This window comes from Schistocerca piceifrons, chromosome 1 (assembly GCF_021461385.2).
Source record: "Schistocerca piceifrons isolate TAMUIC-IGC-003096 chromosome 1, iqSchPice1.1, whole genome shotgun sequence".
Classification (NCBI taxonomy): domain Eukaryota; kingdom Metazoa; phylum Arthropoda; class Insecta; order Orthoptera; family Acrididae; genus Schistocerca; species Schistocerca piceifrons.
Genome location: NC_060138.1, coordinates 188,988,337 through 189,006,471, shown reverse-complemented (window position 1 = coordinate 189,006,471; position 18,135 = coordinate 188,988,337). Strand labels below are relative to the sequence as shown.

Sequence of the window (18,135 nt, the reverse complement as noted above, 5' to 3'; positions counted from 1 at the left end):
ATCACCCCGCCTGACAGACCTGTCTTCCAGAACATGAATTCTTGTATTCCTTCCTCTGGTCTGTTCTGGACATACTTTATTGCTTTGCCAAAAGAAACACATCCCGCTATTCCTGAGTGTCAGTAGTTAATGTGATTCTTACGATAGTAGTGACAGCTATCAGAAGTTTGAAGTAATTTGTCACACACATTACTACTTGCGTAGTATGTGTCCTAATGAGTACACAGGACTTGTTATGATACAAAATTTAACAAATGATTGTGAACAAAGTGCATAACCTAGGGAGTAAGGACATTAAGAAGTTTTCGATAATCAGTTCACCCTTCATGATATCGAGATCCACAAAGTATCTGAATCATATATTCCTGTCTGCAACCGGGTTGCTGTGGCTCCTTGTGCTGGTCCACTCACCCATAAGCTTTCTACAATGTTATATCAGAATTTTGCTACTGAAGTTAATCTCTGCATAGCTTACTGTCTAAAAAACACACACACACACACACACACACACACACACACACACACACACACACACACACACACACACACACATATATATATATATATATATATATATATATGCTGTAAGAGACCCTCTCCCAGCATAACAGAAGACAAATTGTCATTTTTAACATTCTTTACTTGATCATATCAATCTCGGTGACAATACAGGTTTTCATGCATAGAAGGACAAGTGTCTGCAAGCAGAGGAAAGCTTCAGTTCAACACAAGCAGTGAAACATGCAACACTTACACTATTGCACGGAAGATATCCCAACTTGTAAACAACTTTAAAAAGAAAGTAACATGCTTTCACAATAACCACACCATACACCTAATGAAATAAAAATAATATTGTCCCTTGGCAGTGCTGTATGTAGAATTCACAAATTATCACACAAATTAACTCACATATTCATTTAAAGACAAATTTAAGAGCATGGGAACACTCACATTAAGCTTCTTGGTACTATCAGCAGGGTTACTGTGATGATGAGGTTCATTTATACGCCGCAGCATTGGATCAATTGCTGGTAGTCCCACTAGAGTTAGAAGATCCACCAACATTGCAGACTTCACTCTGACATCTAATGGAGAGTCGCAGCCCAGTGATGGGGATAGGTTAACTTCTAACAGCCATGGTTTTAGTTCTGAGTCCACCAGGATGTCAAAACCATACAGTTCTGCAAAAAGTTCATTAAGTGTCCAAAACTGAGGGGAGATTGAGTCTCAGGTGCTATGCATGAAATCCATGGCTTACTGGTACAATGAGTGATATAGAGTATAGAGTTCAGAAACAAACTGCTACTATATCTTAGATTTCACTGACCCCACTGTACAATGTAAAATGCAGCAGCTGTCTTAAAATAAAGAACCAGCAGATTTACTTTATGTGACAGTACATTAATTGGGATAGCAATTAACATTCCGAGTTCTACTTTGAAATATTTTGATTTGTGGACTATACATGAAGTCTGTAGTTTCTTCTCACTTTACTATGGAAATAAAATCTATATTCCATTAATTGTTTTATAATTTGAACATGCTGCATGATTGTAATGTCCTTTTCTCAATTCCTATGATACATACAAAAAATAAAACTTCTATGACCCACACAACTTTGACAATCTCCAGAAATTATCTTTAAGCATGCAATGCAACTCTTAGCACCTATCCTCAAATGTCTCTACTTAGGTCATGCAGACTAAATTTCAACATGTTAACGTTCATCATTTATAAGGCACCACGAATATAAATGGACTGCCTCTGGAATGTTACAGAGATGTTTATTGATACAGGCATTTTTTATATACCAATAATTAAACACTATGAATATATTTCTTGCAGTGACACTCATGCACACACATTTGGAGTACATACAAAACAGAAATCCCTTTTCTGCCATTTGGAGGCCATATTAAGTAATATTGTAGCTATGCAGCCAATAAATGCTGAAAACGTAAAATGCTTTAGGAGAAACAACACAATTACAAGCAGTTTCCAAGACATGCAGTCCATTTCTCCCACCTAAACATATTACAATGAAGCTTACTTTTTCATAATACCTGAAAGTGACATGAAAATTGACGAAGTTTCTTATATCAGTCTCACTTGCTACAAAGAACATTTGTCAGTAGTGTAACCATAGTTCTGGGTGTATCTGAATTAAAATAGTTATATAGCTCAGCCAAGAATTTCTTACAAACTCCATCATTGCCTTGAACCACTTTAAAGTACTTATTCAAAATCGAAATGGCCAAAGGAAGCTGTCTGGTGAGATGATGTACAAGAAAGAATCTCACAATTATGACAAATTATGTAAGGAAACCATAAAAACAATCACTTCGAATGTGTGCAGGTTAAGTTTGAAATGAATTTCCATCTAGTATGCAATATTTAAACTTCAATCAGTACATTCATAACCATAATTAAACTGCCTGGAATGGAGTTAAGGTAGTTCAAAAAAGAATTCATCAAAAATGCAATTAAGCACAGTGTGTAAGGAACTTCTGAAAAGGGAGAAAGCTAGTATGATATAAACATATAAATAAAAAATACTACAACACTTAGAAAATGAAGCAGTCGATCTGCTGGGGAATGAGGCCTTCTGCTGTAAGCACATGGTTACTATCCCATTTAAGTGATCAATAAGAAATAGATGAGGAGGGGGGGATGTAGATTAGAGTTTTCTTTTCACATTTCAATAAAACTGGTATTTCACATATATTAAATGGCTGTGCCATGCAGTACAACAAACTGTTAATAGACTTCAGAATGACTACAGTTACAAAGGTAATCCAAAAAGTAAGGTCTCCTATTTTTTTTATAAGTACATAGACCTGTTTGTTGCTACAATGGTTTACATCAGTTTACTGCTTGAACATTTAGCTATTTTTCAATGTAATCACCATTTCCGTCGATGCATTTTTGTAGATGCTGTGGTAGTTTTTGTATGCCCATGTCATACCAGTTCACCGCCATGCTGTTTAGAAAGTTATGAACCTCTTCTTTCACCTCGTCATCAGAGCTGAATCACACAATTAAAGCTGATAGGTACTGTGAGATTCTGAAAAAACTCAAACGGGCAATTCAGAACCAGATAAGAGGAATGTTGAGCAAGGACGTACACTTTCCCCATGACAACACCTGCCCAAGGCAAACCGTTGCTGTTCTGCAACAGTTTCAGTGGAACACAATCACCCACCCACCCACCCACCCACCCACCCACCCTATAGTCCTAACTTGGCGCCCAGTGACTATCGCCTGTTCCCTAGGGTAAAAAAAAAACATTTGACCAGAAAGCGATTCAGCTCCGATGACGAGGTCAAAGACGAGGTTCATAACTTTCTGAACAGCATGGCGGTGAGCTGGTATGATATGGTCATACAAAAACTGCTACAGCACCTACAAAAATTCATTGACAGAAATAGTGATTATGTTGAAAAATAGCTAAATATTCAAGCTGTACACTGATGTAAACCATTGTAGCAATAAACAGGTCTATGTACTTATAAAAAAAAAAAAAAAAAATATAAGAGACCTTACTTTTGGGATTACCCTCGTATGTTGACATGAGCTACATATATGGGAAAGGAAGATTTTTATTTATACTGCAAGGCTGACTGAATACACATCCAAACTCACTGTCTCTGCAACAGCTCTGTGATAGTGAAAAGAGCTGGATACCAACTGGAAGTGGAAGTAATATGAGCAAAATAACTGGACAATATTTTAGCTGTATCTCTAGCGTTCTTCTGATGACTACCACGACTCTTAACAGCAGTAATGTAGCAATCTTGCCTATTACTGAGATGTTCAGCATCATCTCTATGACAAGTGCATTTCAAACAATGGAAAATCCAGGTTATTTAGTGGGAGAGTTTTGGCCAGGAACTCCTCATACATTCCTGAACAACAAATATTTTACTTCTACCTGTCTACCAGACTGCATCCCTTGCATGAAAATGGAAACCAACTCAGGTGAAGACCTGAAAGCACAACATTAATGGAGTGAACTGCATCTAACAAAGTAAGAAATCGGGAATTTCAACCACTTCAAAAGGAAATTAACTACAAACTGCATTACTGCCCTTTTTTACAAGTTTTCCATATTCAATGTAGATTTGACTCAGTTTTTAAAAATATAGGTAACTATTTTCTTTGAAAAATACCTATGTAATCAAATAAATATTACACTATCAACTGCCAATAAACAGCACCTATTTACTAAAACTGAGGAGGAAGCAGCTTTTTTAATTGAATAAATTTTGTTGGTACAACCACAAATAGCATCTAGTAGTATAATGATACCTTATAGTTAATACAGTATGCAAATTGAGTCCTGCAACTTGCTTGTCTTTTCTTAAAGTATATCTTGTCTCATTCCACATTCCTTAATGGTTTATCTTCTTGGTGGGATTTACAGAAAACAGATGGATGGCTGGATGGATGTAAAAGCTACAGCAGTCAGTTTTCATATTCACCAAATGATGTACAAGGCATTACTGATTGTTACCCCAATGTTCAGACAGGCAAATAGCTTATACAGTTATGCAACATTTGGTCTGCCTTGCACAGCTTTGATCTTGATGACCTCTTTCTGTTGAGGATGTGGACAGCGGTAGTCGAGGCGGGAGTTGGAGGTGAATACTAACATCTCCAATGCCCGTAGTCTTGCCACTAATGAACACTATCCTTCCTAAAGCCCGACTCACTCCAAACCTACAACCTTTTTCATGGACACCATGACCAACTACATCCTCAAACACAATTACTTCACCTTTGAAGGCATCACCTACAAACAAATCTATGGTAGAGCAACAGGCGCCTGACTGGAAGCATCCTATGCCAATCAATTAGTCATCTGGGGGAATCCTCCTCAGCCACCCACAATACCAAATCCCTCACCTGGTTCAGATTCACTGATGACGTTTTCGTGATCTGGACCGACGGTGATTACATCCTGTATATATTCCTCCAGAATTTCAACACCTTATTCCCTATTAACTTAACCTGGTCCTTCCCAAACCAACTAGCCACCTTCCTCGATGTTGACCTCCACCTCAACGATGTCTACATCTGTACTTCTGCCCACATCGAATCTACCAACCACCAACAATACCTCCACTTTGACAGCTGCCACCCACTTCATACTAAGAAGCCCTTTCATAAGCCTAGTCACCCATGGTCATCGCATCTGCAGTAATGAATAGTCCCTTTCCAAATATGACAAAGGTCTCACCAAGACCTCCACATACCAAAATTACCCTTGAAACCTTATCCAAAAACGGGTCTCTAATGCCTTGTCTGTCCAGTCACATTACCCCTCCTACGTACCCACTGTCCGGCCAAAAACAAGCACTCCTCTCACAACTCAGTACCACTTGCAACTGGAGCAAGTGAACAACATTCTCTGCCAGGGTTTAGGCTACCTTTTGTCATGCCCTCAATGAGGATTATTCCCCCACCCCTACCACAATCATATTCTGTCAGCCCCAAAGCATACATAATATCCTTGTCCATCCAAATTACATCCCTGCTTGCAGCCCCTTGTCTCATGGCTCATATCCTTGTTGTACACCTAGATGCAAAACCTGTCCCACACGTACTCCCACTACCACTTACTCTAGCATTGTCACAGGCCTCTCCTAGCTAATCAGAGGCAGGGTTACCTGTGAAAGTAGCCACATGACCTACAAGCTAAGCTGTAACCACTTTTTTCTTTTTTTCAGGACCAAACGGTGAGGTCATCAGTCCTGTGGTTCTGAAGTTAGTCACAGAAGAAAGAGGGTCTGCTAAATTTGGATGGATCCAGTCAGGGGAATCAAATTATAAAATAATGAAAAATCTAAAAACTGGAAAAAGGGGCAGTCTTTCCATGGGGGAGTGGTCATGGGGTCCCATACCGAGAAGACAAGAAGAGAGGTCCCAACCACAACCACCCTGTCCCTGCTCCAAAGTAAACTAAATAAAAACCACTAACTAAACTAAAACTAAATAAAAACCACTTTCACTGAGGAAATTGAGAAGCAGTTCAACCATCCATGAATCATATGCTAATATTAAATTTATATAATCAGGAAGAATACACTTAGCACAAAGAGAGAGAGAGAGAGAGAGAGAGAGAGAGAGAGAGAGAGAGAGAGAGAGAGAGAGAGGACTTTCCACCAATATGTGAGATACCATCAGTCTGGCTCCACAACCACTTTGTGGTGGTGGCTCATTACGTAGGAGGAAACAATTGGTGAGCCTGGTATGATCAGCGTGTAGACCACATAAAACAGTGGACTACTCCTGAGAGGAGCAGAAGAAAGAGAGATATCATTTCATTTTTGAGCAAAGAGAGATTTGATGTAAATCCGCATATCCGCAGCTGGAATCATGAAAGGAAATGGGGCGTTTCGTATCTGCTTCTCTAGCCAAACAGTCAGCCAGTTTATTCCCTGGGATGCCCTCATGACTTGGGACCCAGAGAAAGACAACTGAGCAGACAGCACGGCCAAGGACAGAGATAACATCATGGACAGCAGAGACCACAGGGAGATGAAAGTAGCATCGGTCAATAGCCTGCAGGCTGCTCATGGAGTCTGAACAAATTAAAACACTGTGGAGGGAAGTCTGAGAAACAAAAAGGAGGGCCCTGTGAATGGCTAGAAGAATCTCTGCTGTGAACACACTACATGATCCCAGGAATAAAGGGTGTTCTAAGCCAGTAGGAGACATGAAAGCGATCCCATCTTATCAACTGTCTTAGAACCATCAGTGTAGAAGATGGTACACCCTGGAACTCTGCAAGGATGGCTCATACAAGACACCGGAAACAATGGGGGCGACATATCTTTGGACCCTGGAATACACTCTCCTAATCTGTGGTCTAGGCACCATCCAAGGTGGCGGGGGGGGGGGGGGGGGGGGGGGTATGGGAGGAAGGGAGGAAAGACGTGTGGTGCATTCCAGTGAGTGGAGATGGAGATCCCGACCTGGGGAAAGTGAGACACATGCCAACCAGCAATCCCTCCCAGGAGTGGGTGTCACGAGGAGACGTCCCTCACTGGCAAAGAGGACAGGGTACACAGGATGGTCAGGAAATTGGCAAATGGGGATTGCCTAAGAAACCAAGAGTTGGCTCCGCCTTATTTGCATAGAGGGGGAATCCTGCTTCTGTGAGGAAACTATCAATGGAACTAGTGCGAAAGGCACCAACAGACAGACGCACCCCACAATGGTGAACAGAGTCAAGCAGTTGCAAAGTGGAAGGAGCTGCTGAGCCATGCACCTGACTACCATAATCTAGTCTGGTCTAGTCTAGTCTGCTCCCACAGACAGCACAGCATCTTCCCAGCCCACCCCCTTACCCTGGTGTCCCTCCCTTTCCCCAACCCATGCTGCCTCATTATCACCACCACACAATCCAGCAGATTACTGCTGACAATTCATAGACGTGTGTGTGTGTGTGTGTGTGTGTGTGTGTGTGTGTGTCTGGACAAGACCAGAGCACAGTAAAGATGGAAAGAGTCATATGGTCTGCACCCCAAGATGTGCGGCGCCGGAGGTGGAGAGCATTACACTTTCGCGCACACGTAGTCTTTAGGTGGCAAATATGGTGCAGCCATGTCAGCTTTTTATCAAAAATAAGGCCCAAGAAACAGGACTGTGCTACCCATCGAGGAGCTCATCACCTAAATAATGTTCGGGATCGGGGTGTACTGTGGGTAAATGACATAAATGCATAACCTGCATTTTGGAGGGAGAAAACTGAAAGCCATGGGAGGTGGCCCATGCAGAGGCCTGTTAGTTGGCACGGGGCTGGCACTCAGCAGCTACCGAGTGGGAGCTGCACCAGGTGCAGAAATCATTGCCGTACAATGCCAGGGTAGACAAAGGTCCAACAGAGGTTACAAGACCATTGATGGCTATACAGAAGAGTGTGACACTTAGCACAGAATACTGTGGAATACAGGTTTCCTGAATGTGAGGGGCATTGAGTGAAGTGCTAACTCATTCCAGAAGAGCCGGTGAGAGAAAAACTTGTGGATAAAAACTGGAAGGGGACCACTACTGCAACCACTGTATTGCTTTCTATGTGGGCGTGACCTCTACCAAGCTGTCTGAACGGCCAATGCCACACCTAGCAAGATACAGCTGGACCACCAGTTGCTGAACATAGTGTCCAACATTATCCTTCCAGCCAACACCACATTTTCTGAACTGTGAAGGTGGGAACTCTCAGTGCAATATACTTTAGGATCACGTAACCTCCCTGGTCCCAACCTTTGCTAGTCCACCCCTCTATCTATCCCCTTCCCTGCTCCCATTTCTGTACTACAAATGCCTTCTATCCCACCAACACACGTACTAGTCTTTTCCCCTTCTCTACTTCCCTCCCCCCCCCCTCCCCCCCCCCCCCCCCCCCCCACAAATGGCTGGCTCCTGCACCTAGCAACCAGTTCCCCTTCCATCCCTGCAAGCTCCCACAGACAGCACAGCATCTTCCCAGCCCACCCCCTTACCCTGGTGTCCCTCCCTTTCCCCAACCCATGCTGCCTCATTATCAGCACCACACAATCCAGCAGATTACTGCTGACAATTCATAGACGTGTGTGTGTGTGTGTGTGTGTGTGTGTGTGTGTGTGTGTGTGTGTGTGTGTGTGTGTCGTTGGCTAATAAAGCTCTTTGTGGAAATTGTATGTGGTTTAATGTGGCCAGGAAGATATATGAACCCCATCTCTCAAGAAAATGTGTCAATTGTCTTTACTACTGAGTCACATAATACAGAAATAAATTCTCTCATTGTTTTCTTGAAGAAGATACCTATAATTGGAGCTGCTGATTCTCTCTCTCTCTCTCTCTCTCTCTCTCTCTCTCTCTCTCTCACACACACACACACACACACACACACACACCTAAGAATGTTCACAAGCAATTTCTCCTTCCTACTTAGCATTAAACATACTTTTATTACTGATTTTGGATTAAGAAAATATACAGGCAGAGTGGAAGGGACAACACTGCAAGTTAGACTAAAGTGACCAATGAAGCATCACCTATATTGTGAAAGTATATTACGTGCTTGATTCAGATCCCATCACCGTAGCTATCTTAAAATCAATCCCCATGGTACTTGAAGCTGTCACTATCAACTTGATATGAGCAACAACTGTCAAAAGCTTTTCATCTGTAAGTGTATTTTCTAGTCACAAATATTATATTACAGAAATTATAGGGAGGAAACCATAAGCCTGTATCATTTAATTCTTTGGCCTGCAATACAACCACAAGAATGAAACATCTTGAAGGCCACTGACCTAACAACAACAAACTGCCCAAGCTACAAGAGAAACTGTATCCAATGTCATATTCCAACTGTGAAAGTCCAGAATTCAGAGAGTCCTCACTGTTTAATCTACACGACATCTAAATAAATGTTTCAGTCTGCTTGCTCATGAAGGTTGTTATAACAGTGTAACTACATGCGAGAGAGTCAGCTCGGCCCTTTAGCACCATTTAGAAAAATTATGCAAATTTTCAAATTGAGTTCTCCTCAATACCATTTTTTTTTAAATACAGGAATTAACATAAATGATTATGACAAGAGAAGGAAGTAAAAACTTTACATTTTACTCACCAAAACAGTTGTGTGTATGTGGGACAAACATCCGGCAAGCTGCTACAATTGGTGGTGCTGAAGCTAAAATAGACTTTACAATGACTTCTTCAATTCTTGACATCAAGAGTGCAGTGTCAGTTCCTGCAGCACGTAAATGCCTCAGTAAAGCTGACAGTGTCCACTTGTGACCGACGTCCTCAGCCTCAGGGTCATCACTCCTAAAATGCAAAGAAGTACTTACTGCAATTAAATTTTAAAATGAGGTAGAGTTTTATACCTCATTTGGCTCAACAATGTTATGCATTTGGATTATTGCCTTCAATTTTAGACCATTACAGAATAATTTGCTTACAATTATTCTTCTTTCCAATTTCTATTTTTATGAACAGACTCTGTTAAAAACTATTTACTTTCTGTGAGATGAGCTCTGTTTATTTCTGTTTTCTTTAACTAGTTTCCTCTGAGTTTCTCTGTTAATCTACTGTTAATTGCAGTCTTTGTTCAAATCTAACTACATTGCTAAATATCTCTGAAAGAAATGCTGATACATTTTTGTGAAATCAATACCATTTTATGGGACAATTTGTATATTCATTCCTTTGAAGCTTAACATGAGAATAAACATTACTAGGTACATGGACTAGAAGATGTTTAAGTTCAATGTGGAATTTATAATTAATGTACTGGTCAATAATAACTGCATATACATTGTTGCTGGACTTTTCTTTCATAGCGGTAATTTTGTTTACAGGCCAATGAACAAAGTTTGGACTAGAATTCTGCGAACAATGTTAGGTAACTGAATATCATCAATTCTTCATAACAAATAAACAATATAGCAGCAAACCCCACATATGCTCTCAGGAGGCACAAATAATGTGTGTTCCATATTTAATTGGTGTTTTGGAGTGACATCTCATGGCAATAACGGGAGCAGTGAGCTACCATGCCAAATTGCTCTGCCTGACTTCAGTGCTGTATCGCAAAATGTTTCTGTTGCATCCACCAGCTTCGTGGTAGCAGTAGCTCACAACAGCCTGGCACTATGGTTGGGCAGCCTTAGGCCTATCTCTTGTCTCCTGTACCCATCAGCTTTCCTTGTGAATCAGTCTATCTATTAGCGAAACAAGTCAAAATCCTCACTGTAGTTCCTAAGACTAGCATTCACAAATAACAGAAAAACATGGTGGGGACTTATAAAGTCCCCACCATTTTTTCTGTTATTGCACACACATCTGTTATTTATAAATATAAATAATCTCATACACTTTTATCAATGACAGCATCACAGTTTGAGCTCAACATGACCAGAAATTATTACTGCTACTAATCTTTGTGCCTTAATCTTTGCACCTTTCTTATGGAAGGTATCACACTTGTTGAGCCTGTGAGAGATTTAGGCTTCTAGAGCAAAGGCCACCCTCAAGGCAGCAATACACACTATAACAGGACATCTGCAGACTTAAGTTAATCCAGCCTTAAAAAAACTTTTATATAGAATGAATTCATTGAGATTAACAACAACTTGTGGCATCCTCCGGACTACTTTGTCTTTGGGATTTTTATCCCTTCTCATCATGAAACTGTTTTCAGACTGCTATTAGCAATAATATTTCAGTGACCATCCATCACAGCCTCGTGAATTTGAATGTTTCTTCCATTGTACAGGTCATCCACATATTACAGAGCATTCTCTCTCACTAGCATACTTAGTTTGCTAAGAATCCTGCCTGATACATTTTTTAACAAAAACGCTCCCTCACACTAATACCACTTTATACTTCTTAAGTTAGCCAATAATTTACAAAACTCTTCTCTGGTGACACATTAACATGCCTAATAATTCAACTAGTTGAAGATCTTCCCATTATCTTTAACTGTAACTGGATATCATTCTATTCTCATTTACTACTGTGACAGATGGGTGATGGAACTATGTACTTAAACTCTTAACAATTTTTCCTAATATAATTTCCTCAGCTCACATGATTTAATTTGACAGTATTCCATTAGTATTCAGTAGTAATACTACTATCACAAGTGCAACAGAATGAGGCCCAACACTATACCACAAAGTTAGGATTCATCAAGTGCTATGTACACAGATATATGATGCAAATATTACTTTTCAATATTTGTTTACCTCATTGGCCTTTTGCTTGCATTAAAGTTTGATGTGCTAAGGATGACCGCAACTATGACTAACATTCACCCCCTCCCCCCCCCTTTATTATGGTCCCTTTCCTAATTTTTGTTTGATTTCATTCACACACAGATTGAATACCAAGTGGGATATGCTACAACCCTCTCTCACTCCCTTTTTAAATACTACTACCCTTTCATGGCTTTTAATAATAATAATAATAATAATAATAATAATAATAATAATAATAATAATAATATTTATTGAACAACGAATAATCAAATACAATCCCTAGAAATAATACAGTTTCAGGACATCATACAGATTATTCTTCTGAATACGTCAGCTTATAAATTACAAACTAAAAGATTTGTTTGTATTAATAAATTTTACATTTTGATGGATTTTACGTCTGGTAGTATACAATCACGATAGATTTGTTTCTTATAGCTAAAGTATGTTTTTTATGAGTTGTAGATAACCTTCCACTTCCTGTATTTTATACAAATTGCATACAGAATTTGAAATGACGTATTCAAGTCAACACTGTCATGAGCTTTCTCTAAACCTAAAAATATTTCAAATGTAGATCTACCTTTACCTCATCGTATTTTCTAAGGTAGTCTTAATGCTAGTATTGCCTCGCATGTTCTTAAATTTCTCAAGAATTATTTATATCCCTCAGGTCCTTTCTACCTGCTGTTCCATTCTTCTGTAGATTATAATTTGTCATTACCCTCCACCTTTGGTGTTTGTGTTATCTCTCTCTCTCTCTCTCTCTCTCTCTCTCTCTCTCTCTCTCTCTCTCTCTCTCTCTCTCTGAGGGTATTTAGTATGTCTCATATTCTGCATGCCAGGGGAAGCAGTTTAGTGCACACTGGTTTTGTCAAGGATCTGAATATTTATGAAGGAATGCTTTGTTTAGACATATGTCACTCAGTGTTTTATCAAACCATTATCTAAGATTCACATCAACTATATCATCTTCACTCTATTCCTCTTCCCTTTCATTGATTTGTCTTCAAGTTTCATGCCTGTATAAAGTCCCCCTATATATTTCTTCAACATAACAGTTCTTAGTAATAAATGTTCATTGAATAACAGCATTCTCCACCTACACACACCTACTACACCATGTGATTATTTCTGGATGTGGTCAACACTGAACAAATATAGTCTGTGGAAATGAGGATTATTAAGATTCTCCTCTCATGACAACAATTTATGGGCCATAATACACATCACTTGATTATAATTTCACCAGTAGAAAATCCAGCTTCATTAATGAGGTGTCTGCTACTCCAAACATCCCCAAATTATATTTACCTGTTCTTACACTGAACCGGAGACCATGGTACCGATCACCACATTAACAAAATGTTAACATTAAATTGAAGCACAAACATCAATACTGATTAAGGAGAAGTAACAATAGCAGTTGAGCACTGAATTACTCAAACATTTGCCAGAGCAAGAAGTATGTTAGCATTATTAATAGCTAACATGTTCTGATTGACAAAAGGAGAAAATATAAAAATGTAGCAAATAAAGCAGGCGAACATATACAAACTTCTAAAAAATTTGACAGGCAAAAATGCAAAATGGCTATGCAGGAATGGGTATAGCATAAATTTAAGTCCATAGAAGCGTGTATAATTGGGGAAAGATAGATGCTACCTACAACAAACTTGAAAACGATCTTTGGAGAAAAGAGAAGCAGCAGTATGAGTATCACGAGATCTGATAACAAGCAAGTACTTACTAAAGAAGGGAAAGCAGAAAGGAGGGATGAATTCGCAGAGGAACTATACAAAAGAAATGAACTTTAAGGCATTAGGATAATGTGTGCCATAAGGAAACAGAGGAGATATATTATAAAAATCTTGATGAAAGAATATATGAAACCAAGTCTGTACATGACCTGCCTTCATGGTTGAGAAATGAAGGTACATTACAAAAGTTGCTGGAAATGATCTCCCTTCAACTGTACACACAGTTCAACAATGCACTGCACATTCACGATTGTTACTGCCAGAGTCCTGGGCATGACTGCCTGGATTTTGCAGTGAATGTTCTCATCTCTTTGATTGTGCATGGCTTGTTCTTGCACACAATACCTCAAGGTGATCCACACAAGAAAGTTTGGAGATCAAGTCAGTGACCATGGGGGCCATAATACTTTGGAAACCACAGTCAGGGAAAAATGATTCCACCAGTCATAAGCACTTCAGATGAACAGCATATTGTCCCATTATGCTGGTACCAGCCAAGTGTCAGTTCTTCGTCATCCATCTGTTTCATACATTCATGAAAAAATACTGATATGTCCTTTGAATAAAACAGCACTGGAAGAAGAAAATCACATGTAACACCACGAACAATAAGCCACGCTACACTGAAACATGAGACCCACAAACAGCTTGCAGAAGATCCCAGTGCCACATTTCACAAATGCTGCCATGTCTACAAGTTGCACAAGAACATCCACTATGAAATTTAGTACTCTGACAACATCAATCACATACATGCAGTGCCATATTGAACTACATATACAGGTGGGGGAAGGTCATTTAGCACCCCTTGTAAAGTACCTTCATTTCTCAGCTGTAAAGGTATGCTGTCGGCAAATTTCATTTCATGTCCTCTTTTTAATCAAGATTTTGTATAACACTTTTCCTAAGGTCCCTTATGAGAGGGATACTCTGCATAAATGGAGCAGGTAGTAGATGAGATGGGAGATACAATACTGCAAGAAGAATTTGAGAGAGATGTAATCCGAAAGAAAGCCCCTGGAGTATACGACCTTCCTTCAGAATTATTCGGATTTGTGGAAATACCGTTTACCTAGTCTGCAAGATATATGAAACAGGCAAAACTGCCTCAGACTTAAACAAAAATGTAATAATACCAATTCTCAATAAAGAGTTGAGGATCGGTGTATCGCTGAACCATCAGTTTAGTACGTCACACATGTAAAATACCATCATGAATTATTTACAGATGGAAGGGACACCTTGAAAAAGCCAACTTCAGGGAAGAGTAGTTTTGGCTGCAAGGAAATGTAACAACACACATGGCAATATTGGTCCTATGACTTACTTTAGGAGATAGGGTAAAGAAAGCCAAAGACACATTTACAGCACTTGCAGACTTGGAAAAATGCTTTTGACTGTGTTGGCTGGAACATATAATTTGAAATTTTGAAGGTGATAAATTACAGAGAGCAAAAGGTTATATATCGAAATAATCAGCAATCAGTTGCATAAAAGAAATTTAATTTGTTAATCACTTTCAGGCACTTTGTGCCCTTTTTCAGAAAGTTATACCGGTCACATTATTTTTGAGTGTCAACAGTAAGATGCATACAGCAAAATGCTGTGGTCATGTGGTTCATAGAACCGGATAAGAATTGTTTTTTTTTTTTTTTAATGCAACTGGTTGCTGATTACTTCAATATATACAACTGCAGTTGCTGAGGATGAATAAAATACTAGAGCTACAAGTTATCTAGAACTTGTACAGAAACTAGCCTGATGTTCTTAAACAGTTGTTCATGAAGGGCACACTGTTGTTGGGAAGGAAGTGAAAAAGGGTTGTAGCCTGTTACCGATGTTATTCAGTTGGTGCATTGAGCAAGCAGTAAAAGAAACCAAGAACTTTGGAAAGGGAATTACCCCAAAGTTCAGGGAGAAGAAATGTAAGCTTTGAGGCTTGCCGATGACATTGTAATTCTGTCAAATTTGGCAAAGGACTTTGAAGAGCAGGTTAACAGAATGGATAGTGTCTTCACTACAGGTTATAAAGAGGAATATCAACAAAAGTGAACCAATGGTACACAAGAGGAATGTATTTAAATTAAATGATGCACCACTGAGGGAATTATATTAATAAATGCTGCACTGAAAGAAATGATCACATGGCATTACTGGCCGGGAGACCCTATATGGCGTTGTTTGACAGTGTACTTCACATCTTTCAATTTGATGCCACTTTGGCAACTTCTGTGTCAATGAATACCAGATGAAATGATGAGAACACAAACACCCAATCTCTGAGCAAAGAAATTCCCTGATATGACAAGGAATCAAGATTAAAATCCCACAATCTCGAGGCAGTAATGCTAACCACTAGACCATGAGCTGCAGAGTGACCCACTAAAAGTAATATAGTAGATACATTTTGCTATTTGGCCAGATACAATACCGAAGATCGCTGAGGAGACAGGATATATAAAGCAAACTTGCAGTAGCAAGACAAGCATTTCTGAAAAACGAGGAATTTGTTAACATCTAATATCAATTTCAGTGTTAGGAAGTCTCTTCTAAAGGTATATAGAGTACAGCCTTGTATGGAAGTGAAATGTGGTCAACGAGCATTTTAGACAAGAGAATACAACCTATTGAAATGTGACACTACAGAAGAAAGCTGAAGATAAGAACAACAGAGAGAATAAGTAATGAAGAGCTGCTGAATCAAACACAGTTTTATGGCTCCAAATTACTAAAATATTATCAGTTGATAGATACATCCTGAAGCATGACTCAATTGTCAGTTTAGTAATAGGGTAAGTGTCGGGGGTAAAAAAAATGTAGAAGACCTAGGATGAATACAGTAAGCAGATTCAAACGAATGTAGACTGCAACAGTTAGGCGCAGATGGAGATACTCATGCAGGTTAAAGTAATGTGGTGAGCTACATTAAAACGGTCTTCAGACAGGAGACAGTGACAATGTTCTGATCCCTTACAGGAAAATTTTGTCCAATAGGCTTTATATGACCAGCTACTGCAATGCAACTAATGTAAAGGGACCTCATAAATGAAATACCTATTGGTCCCAGCACAATGTCATATAAACTTTATTCGCCGTCTTACACAGATATCTAATAAAATTTTTGATACAAACATGGTCTCAGGTACCAAGTAAGAAACAGATTACAATGCAATAGAAAACTTGGAAAGCACAATAGCAAACTGGAAAATAATGAGTTCAAAACTGTACTATAGAAATTCCGACATACATGAACAGTGTGGAGGAAAAAGGAACAAACAGGGCATATCAGTTTTGTGACGAAAACTGAACAAAATTAATCCAGCATTCAACATGTTGAGAGACAACTCAAGAATTTCTATGATAAAAAAATAGTTTCTTCAATTAAATCTACGATACTGTATGAAAAATTTACACATGTGACACTGACTAAAGCTGGGATAAAAATTTATTCCTTACCATCTATCACTCAGGAACATTTCCAGTATTTTGGAATTGACAATTTTTTCTATCACTGACCTGTTCTTAAGCCATCAAACAAATTACATTTGAAAGCCACTCTTCTTACTAACTGGATCAGTCATTTAGGCATATAAATGTAACACTAGCACTCTTTCAGAACTAGCAACACAAAAACAGACATACTTAGGTATGGTAAATATTAGATGATTAGAAGCAGCACTTACTTAACATAATCAGAGTGATATTTGTTGATACTGTAGTTGCAGAGGTGCATGCATGGATTCCATAGGTGTTTGCCACCTGAGTCATATTTCACAGTAGCAAAGCGTACCAGACCCTCTTCATATAAATAGACAAGTAAGGGATCATACGATGTAACAACAACGTAGAGTCGCAAATCACATTTGTGTCCATCAACCAGCAAAGGATTGTCAATGTATTTTGCAACAACTACTGTTTCTTCTAAAGGCACCTGTTCTGGCTGAAATCAGAAGATTCATTTCAGGAATTACATTAGTAAGAGGGTTAATTTCTTTGACTTTAATAAGGCTCAAGTAAATAGAGGCATTGTCTTCAATATCTAGTGTTTGAAATATAGACTCAGCTGTTCAGATGTTAGCACTTGTTAATGTTACTCAACAAAAAATATACATGATGTGTCGAGAGAGTAATGCTCACACTATTAACAATGTAGATACCACGGCCACGTGATGAGGCAACTGGCTTTACTATCCATGGACCTTTGTTTCGGTGGTGACTTGAACATAACTCGCGATATTCTGCTGGCATCACAAAGGTCTGTGGGATAAAATCAAAATGTTTTGCCCCCTTCAGCATCTGCATCTTCTCTACATTCTTGCACAACCGATCCTTACGTGTCAGTTCAAAAGACCTATAAGAGAGAAAATTCGCTCTCATTCATTTAGAATGTGTGTGTGCTTTCAAGGAACTGTTTAAAAGTATTTAAAATGTTTACAGTTACTGAGTGCACTATGTTCCACACACACACACACACACACACACACACACACACACTATACAATCATTTTCTCAGTATATAAACTTAACAGTCCCTTCATCACCCAGCTTCTACATCTGACTGCCTCCCCCTATTCAGTAACATGAGTTCGAATGTTTGAGTCTTGCTAATAACA

General features: G+C 39.1%; 1 protein-coding gene across 2 annotated transcripts in view; it reads right to left on the bottom strand.

Moving 5' to 3' along the window:
* The window catches only part of LOC124803400 (tubulin polyglutamylase TTLL5-like), a 220,037-nt gene that overhangs the window by 67,458 nt on the left and 134,444 nt on the right, over positions 1-18,135 (bottom strand). For both annotated transcript variants that reach the window (XM_047264587.1, XM_047264595.1), the window contains exons 5-8: positions 17,660-17,873; positions 17,206-17,462; positions 9,626-9,825; positions 955-1,184 (exon numbers count right to left, since the gene is read on the bottom strand). In XM_047264587.1, coding sequence (XP_047120543.1) covers positions 955-1,184; positions 9,626-9,825; positions 17,206-17,462; positions 17,660-17,873 — 901 coding nt within the window. The remainder of the gene's footprint in view (positions 1-954; positions 1,185-9,625; positions 9,826-17,205; positions 17,463-17,659; positions 17,874-18,135) is intronic.